This window comes from Pistacia vera, unplaced genomic scaffold (genome assembly GCF_008641045.1).
Source record: "Pistacia vera cultivar Batoury unplaced genomic scaffold, PisVer_v2 Contig539, whole genome shotgun sequence".
NCBI classification, from domain to species: domain Eukaryota; kingdom Viridiplantae; phylum Streptophyta; class Magnoliopsida; order Sapindales; family Anacardiaceae; genus Pistacia; species Pistacia vera.
Genome location: NW_022196378.1, coordinates 974,753 through 982,377, shown reverse-complemented (window position 1 = coordinate 982,377; position 7,625 = coordinate 974,753). Strand labels below are relative to the sequence as shown.

Genomic DNA, 7,625 nt, shown 5'->3' with positions numbered 1-7,625 from the left:
GTTTTTCAATACCAAATCGTATCCTTAGTTCCAAAAGCTCCACTCGCCCAGAGCGACCGACTAACAAGCTCTGATATCAAGCTAACTCTTTGCCTCTAAGAAACTTTCGACTTGGTCAGGATCATCGAGTACCTACTACCTCAACCCCTCGTTTAGATCCCTTTTCACTTGACTTGGGAGATCAGACAACCTATGTAACCTAGCCCTTACCGAAAAACCAAACTTCATTCAAACCACCTCACTCGACCCGGTCAAGCAGACCAAGATGAGCCAAACCGAACCAAAATACCTCATAACTTGACTCTGTCTTCTATCTTTGCCAAAAACGCAAACACCACAAAAAATCAACCTAGCATATTTCACGCCCACCAAAAACAGATCAAAACTCAAGCAAATTACTCCAAATCTCTCCAGATTTTCAATACAAATATAACTCCTCCAAAGCAGACATGCAAACCGCAATAAAACATTCCAAAATCAGAGAATCCCCTTCACAAGCAAACCCAAGAAAACCCCAAATCCCTTTTTTTCTCTATATATTCAAAACCATCTCAAAACAACAAGAATACTATTCCAGAAACCAACCAAAAGCAACAGTAAACTCGAAAATAAAAAAAGAAGACTCAGAAGGAGTGGTTATCGTGAAAAAACGCGAGAAATCTCTGAAGCTCTAAAAGTTCTCCCCTACGAAAAACTTGCAAAGAAACTCTTCAATATTTGAGATGAGAAAGATGAAATACCTAAAGACACTTATGGATGGCATTTAATGATTGTCCCTTCAAACAGGTCCACGTGGCAAAACCTCGTTTTGCCCTAGGCGAATCAACTTTCCAAATTCCTACCCAAAATAGGTTGAAATCCCGACCTTACACATGTCTCCAGTTCAGGAATGCATATACCCAGAAGCATGACGATTGCGCCAGGACGACTACACCTCCAATGAGTGTAGATTATTCATCTCATTACTTACCTGATCAAACACCTTTGATACTTTATATCCATTCGCTCAGTCTACCCGGTCGAATGGGAAGCTCCAAACAACTAGTTCGCAACACATCATTTGGCTTGACGCGCCGAGTGATACAAGCTCTCATAACTTCTCTCACTCAGTTCGATGCACCGAGTTTGGGCACATTTAAAGGGTACTTCACATCTTCTCACCTGGTTCGATGCACCGAGTGAGGACATCTTTACAAGATGTGCCTCACATCCCCTCACTTGGTTTGATGCATCTAATTAGGGCATCTTCACGGATAGTCGTCACTCCCCCTCACTCGGTCCAATGCACCAGGCGAGTTCTCCAAGGTCAACTCCACTTTTCCACTCGGTTAGATACGTCGAGTGAAGGTATGTTTGTGTTCCGCCTCCACTCACCCATTCGGCCTGGTATACCGAGTGCATCACCTACAGTAAAAGCTATACTGTTCGGCTCCGTGAACGGAGATGCAATACACTCACGTATTCAACTAGTCGGTTACGAAGAACTACTAGGCACACCTCCACACAACATCTACTCTCTAAGCTAAGCACTCCTTAACTTAGAAAGTGGGGGGCAAACTATTAGGGCTAAAAAAAGTCCTCGGTCCAAATAGGCCCAAAGATGAAGACACTTTCAACAAAGCTCGAAACCATGGCCCAATTCTGATTGGGCCCGCAATAGAGTCTGCAAATCAGGTCTACTTGGTACACCTACCCTGTTGCTCACTACTTGGGCCCAATCAGCAAAGGCTCGATTCGTTTAGGCCTCATCACCAAGTTGTCTAGGCCCATGCCCGTTGATCCTAGACCACCTATTGGACTTAGGATCTACTTGGAGCCCAAGGTTGTCTACTTACTCCGGCACTATTTGAACTCCATCGAAGAGGTCCATTACTATCCTAATTCATCTAAGATCCATGTCTTAGACCCGTTGGGACTCTCTTTCCCACTAAGGTAAGGGAGTCAAAGGTTCTTCTTTTTCACAAAACCTCAACTCCAAAGGACTCACAGTCCTCCTATGACTCGAAGATCCTACAGTTGTTATTTAAACAGAGGCCAACCCTCTCACAAGGGGACACATTACACCTTCGAAACCCGTAGTTCTCACTCTTAGGCACCTCATATCACTACCGTAGTTGTAGTCTTCGACTAGACTCCTGGTAACCTTCTCTTTCTCTAACCCTTACTAAATTAACCTCATTCAGCCTTGCTGACTTGATCGTCGGAGTGTCTATGGCAAACACCACCCCGATGTTTTCCATTTGCTTCACACTTTTTTCCTCGCGTGTGCAGGTTTAGCGGATTGCTTGTGGCCTCAACCTCACGAGATCATACCCTATTTCCGTAAAGGTAGATTTTTTGCATCTACAATTTACCAAATAATATCTTAGTCTGGTAAGTGTAGTGCGTCTCTTCCTTTGCAATTGATGCCTTGATGATTTCGTTATAATGTTCGTAAGCAAACTGAAACTTAAATGAAAGAACTGTTGTAGTCAATCAAGAGGAGTTGAGGCAAAAAATCGTGATTGTGATAATGTGACAGAAAGTTTCTGAGGTTTACAGTTGCTAAATCCATTTATGAAGAATAAGTTTGGAAATATGCTCAAAAGTTAGGAAAACTATGAAATTGGATCAGCTCAACTTATGGTTTTAATGTGATGAAAATTTTCTGGGGTTTAAAAAGTTGGGCAAATTAAGGTTTGAAATTTTGGATTTTTGGCCCTTCTTTTTTCTATTTGGGGAAGTGACCTGGCATTCTGATGATGTGGCAGGTGAAGAGATTGGTGTAAAATGTCGATGTAAACATAGTATTACTCTTTATACTAAGCCTTTTGTGTTTTGTCTTTTTTAAACAAACATCTACTCATTTTGGAAATATGACTTTGAACTTTGTGCGTTTGGTCTTTTTTTGTAGTGAGCACCCATTGATTTTAGAAATGCGATCCTAACCTTTGTATGTTTGACCTTTTTTAGTAGTGAACACTCACTAATAATGCAAATGTTATCAATTCAACCTAAATTTATTAACAATTTCATCAAATTTAATTTCTAAAAAATATATTAATCTCTTAACATTATTGATAGATTTTAAATGTTAGATTGATTTAATCTTGGGTGAATAGTAAAAACATCATGTCCTTTAAACTTAAATATAATAACCTAACCGATGGTTAAAAAAAGGGAATTTGGGTTGCATTTTCAAAATTAGTGAGTGCTCACACAAAAAATGTCAAACACTTTAAGCTCACATTTTCGAAATCAGTGAGTGTAAATTACAAAAAAGCTAAACACACAGGATTTTACCATACAATAAAAAAGAATACTAGCCTCACAAACATCTCTCATTAATACATTTCACTAGCCCCATGTGACAGTTTGTAATTAGCTTAGTCAGGTGAAACCCATTGTTGGACAAGCGAGACCCATTCAAACTGACCAATTACGAGCTGACACGTGACGTTTATGAGAGAAAGTTAGTGATAAGTGTTTGTGAGTGTAGTATTACTCGAAACCAATAATACTAGCACAAAAAATATAATGTGTATGAAGGAAGTTAAGGTATAATATGGTACAAATGATTTAATTTAATGGTGGTCATCATATATTGATGTATCACCATCATCAACCACTCCCTGAAAAATATAAGTGCTAGTGATAAGTGGGATAAAGTTGTACAACACAAATCATAGCCATACCATTTGCTTAGTTTCTGAGAGCTGCTCAATTATATTGTTAAATCAATCACCTACATTTTATGAAGTAACTGCTCTTTTACATGTTCTCTAACTTTTTTTTTTAGTCAAAATATTCGAGTTAACTTACTTGTACCTCGATTAACTCTCGAGAAAGACTAGTGCAACAATCCATTGCCACGGCCTCCCTTTCCAACTTTTACATTCATAGATTCTTTACTTCTACTTTCATATTAGAAGTTTAATTGCTCAAGAGATTATAGATATTAATAACGAGAGAGAATATTAATTAGTAATATTTTAACAGTTGATTAAGAATGTGCATTGACTGAGTTTGACATAAACTGATTTACAAGCCAAAAGCGAGGTGGAAAACATTGGGCTTGCTTTGGATAATAATATTTGATTCTTCAAACGTAGACTGGACATAGGAAAACAATGTAGAACTACAAGTACAAAATATTTATTAATCAACTTATGTATAGAAATCATAAGTGGAAGCATCTGTGACAATATTTCGAAACCCTCCAATTGTTGATGCCAACATTATGAACACTCCAACCACTATGCTGGCCTGCACAAATTCAAATTCAATTTCATATTATTAAGCTGTGAATTCAGCATCCATCTTTCTATTAGTATAATATTAAATTTACCCAATTGATGAACCATTTGGTGCTGAATCTTTTTGGTTTCTTGATTACCAGCCACATGATGCTAGGCAGCTGCAGCAATTTGACCATTAATTAATACTCAACATGGCAGGTAATTAGGAGTTTAGTGACACAGCTTAAATGGTTAACTGAAAAGGCTTACGAAATATGAAGTGGGAGCAAAACCAAATCCCCCAAAGAAACCCAGAAGATCTCCGAAGAATGGAAAGGTCACTCCAACAAATAGCGTAATCGCTGCAAATTAATTCATGTACTCATCCCATCATGTGATGCTCAATATATATAAAAAAATTTACAAAAATAAGTATTCTCCATTTAAAAACATATAGTTCTATTAAATTTCTCCAAGAATGGCGGTGGGAATCTCACCTACGTAAGCAGATCGAGCAACGATTCTAAGTAAAAGTCCTGGTGGAAAGTTCAGTTTTTTCATCATCATCCTCTCCAGCATGTCGAAAACAGGCATAGCGAAAACCTGCATATATGTCTTCCTTGTTATATAGTCATTCATTAAATACTGTAATTAGTAAGCTGTTAAAATTAATATGCATTGATTCAAACCTGATAGCTGCCAATGACATGGACGACCACCATTAGGTTTGCAGCAGCGATAAGCCACTCTGGTCTTTTAAGGTTCATTAGCACATTATCTTCAACCTCTTGCCCAAACGCCCAGTAGCCTATAAGGGCTACCGGGAAATAACAGATTGCATTAACAAAATAGGCACCGACTGCTCCTTTCCACATGGGTATTCTTGAAGGTTTATCAGGAGTTGATGGCATTGTGGCCTGAATTTCAAGCACCACTGCATGTCCCGCAAACGCAAATGATATTTGTCCCAGTGCATTGAACACTCGAAACATGTAATCGACTGAGCTTGTGCTTTGATATGCGTAGGCGTAGCTAACGTTGTCAACTCTACCATGAGCCAAACTACCCACCCACGCTATTGTTGAATAACTGCAATAATCTCACCAAGATTATATTATTTTTCTCATTTTATTTGCATGTTACATATATGCACATAATTGTAATTTGTATCATTATATTTTCTTTTTCGAATAATTTAAAATAACAAAGGTGTTGTAATAAGTTAGGTTATACCTTTTTAGACAATACTAAAAGGAGCTCATACATATTTTATGTGATGTTTGTCTTGTTAGTGGCAGACGGCTGCATGTTTTTTAATTACTTGAAGCTGCTTTACCTCACTAGTGAGCTCGGTTTTCTATAATATTTCACTACCACCGATGATTTTATATTCACATATTAACCAATAATTGACGGACAAAGAAAAGGCTCATTTTCCTACAAACAAAAATACAAAGGAAAAACAGAAAGGAGAGACTTGTATTCATCCAAAGTTCACGGGGAAATAATAGAGTAGACCCTTGCCCCCTTATCTTCCATCTTTAAAGGAGGGGCGCTGCAACTTCCAGGCTTTTGCCGCCACATTAAAAGTGCTCTACTATTGTGCACACACAAAAAAAAAAAATAAAAAAAAATAAAAAAAAATTAATTTTTTAGTTTGACTCTGATGAAAGGCAAGGGTTGTAGCTTCAACCACTCAATCTGGTTAATATTCTACACCAAATCATTAAAATAATCCGAGTTAGCTAGCGTAAAAGAAAATTAATTAGGTGGTCTATCAGGACTAAGAAGGTGAGTGTCACTTCCTCATAGTGTATCATTCGGTGCAAATCATTATGGATTCTAGATTGTTTTCCCTAAGCAGTTAATGTTTGAGATCACATATACTTAATTCTTACGATACCACCAATAAATCCACCGAGTATTCCTTGAAAAATTCAAACTAAATGAACTAAAACACAATTTAGAGGTACCTTAGTGACATGACAGCTGCGGCTAATGAAACACCAGCGACAGAATTGAAATTGGGAAGCTGAGAGAGGAAAAAATGGAGAGAACCAAATATGACAATCCAATAGGACTGCCTAATTGGTGTGCAATTGTTGCAGACCATTTCCACGAATTTCTTAAGACACTTGCCTCCAGTCACCATGTAAACAATATCACACCCAACTTGAACTATCAGCTGCTGAGGAAGCACAATCCATGGCCCTAGTTTTGGTCCAAAAGCATGTCTACCCAGATCAATATACCGATCAAAGCGTGTCCCAGGAACACATTCATGCAGTTGTATCATTTGCCACATTGTGTTCAACGTCATGAACCAAGATATTGCCAACACCATTGTTCCTGGACCCCTAAGTCAAAATATACAAACAAAATGAATTCTATAAGTTTTAATCTTTATGGTTCATTTAAAAATTTCTCTAACATATGTGGTTATATATATATATATACATACCATCCTAAATAAGCCATGGCATAGGGCAGACTGAGAACGCCCGCACCTATCATGGCAGTGACACAGTGAAAAGTTGAGTACCACCATCTGGCGTGGCGAGATGGCTCTCCTTGCGTCCACTTTTCGTTGGACTCAACTTCCTGTTAAAGTTGATTTAGAACAAGTAAGATTTAAAGAACAAATTAACGATGTGGTGAGGATAAGTAATGTTAGCATAGAACTTAATGAAGTGACATTTGTAAAGAGAGGATAGGAATGCGCTCACCTTTGGAGTTAGAGAAGCTGAAACCATATTTTCCAGGCAAAGGCAAAGAAACAGACAGACCCCGGTGGGAGTTGAGAGATCACCATCATGTATTTGTAGTGGTAGTGGTTTGCTGACTCAAAGGTAAGAAAAAGAATTTTTTACTTTAATTTCCAAACTTTTATTTAGTTTGCGCACTCGGAGGGAGTACTTGCAGTGAAGATTAGTAGTAAAATCACATTTCTTAAATAATATTTGATGAGAAATTATGAAAGTATCCGATTCCATTATTACCAAAAGCAAAGAAAAGCGCCCTCTTTTTCCTCGTTATATAGCAAAGCAATCATGGAAAAGTGATGTCATGTTACCCCACCATAAAAAAAAAAAAATATATATATATATATTCAAAGGGAGTAAATTATATTCTCTCTCTTTTTTTCTTTTCTTTTCATTATCAAAATAAAAAGATTATACGAAAATATTCCTCATGAAAAAGAAAGTATAAGGAGACTAAATACTTACTGGGGTACAAGTCTTCGTAGTTTGATTATCCAAATTAAGGGGCAGCAATGGCATAATTTTGGTCCTCTTAACTCTAATATAAGGACAATGTTGGCATTTCCACGGTTCTTAATTTGGAGCAAATGATGGGATGGTCTTATCATGGCTGGTGATATGAACCTATCCTCAATACCTTACACAA

The 7,625-nt window shown here is 37.6% G+C and overlaps 1 protein-coding gene across 1 annotated transcript; it reads right to left on the bottom strand.

The window, feature by feature from the left end:
- Positions 1–3,961: 3,961 nt before the first annotated feature.
- LOC116107537 (lysine histidine transporter-like 6) lies at positions 3,962–7,000 on the bottom strand. Its single transcript, XM_031393811.1, has 8 exons — positions 6,944–7,000; positions 6,679–6,818; positions 6,191–6,574; positions 4,907–5,306; positions 4,715–4,820; positions 4,488–4,579; positions 4,328–4,396; positions 3,962–4,245 (listed from the first exon to the last, which is right to left on the bottom strand). Exons 1-8 carry the CDS (start codon positions 6,968–6,970, stop codon positions 4,147–4,149), a joined length of 1,317 nt encoding a protein of 438 aa, XP_031249671.1. The 5' UTR covers positions 6,971–7,000; the 3' UTR covers positions 3,962–4,146.
- Between the last annotated feature and the right edge of the window lie 625 nt (positions 7,001–7,625).

What these genes read in the sequence shown, in the direction of transcription:
- LOC116107537 (XM_031393811.1), bottom strand. Translation starts at nt 6,970, where the DNA reads ATGGTTTCAGCTTCTCTAACTCCAAAG. An exon ending in GCAGCTGTCATGTCACTAAG is followed by an intron (nt 5,307 to 6,190) that starts GTACCTCTAAAT and finishes AGATTATTGCAG; the next exon opens with TTATTCAACAATAGCGTGGG. An exon ending in TTGCTCCCACTTCATATTTC is followed by an intron (nt 4,397 to 4,487) that starts GTAAGCCTTTTC and finishes AAATTGCTGCAG; the next exon opens with CTGCCTAGCATCATGTGGCT.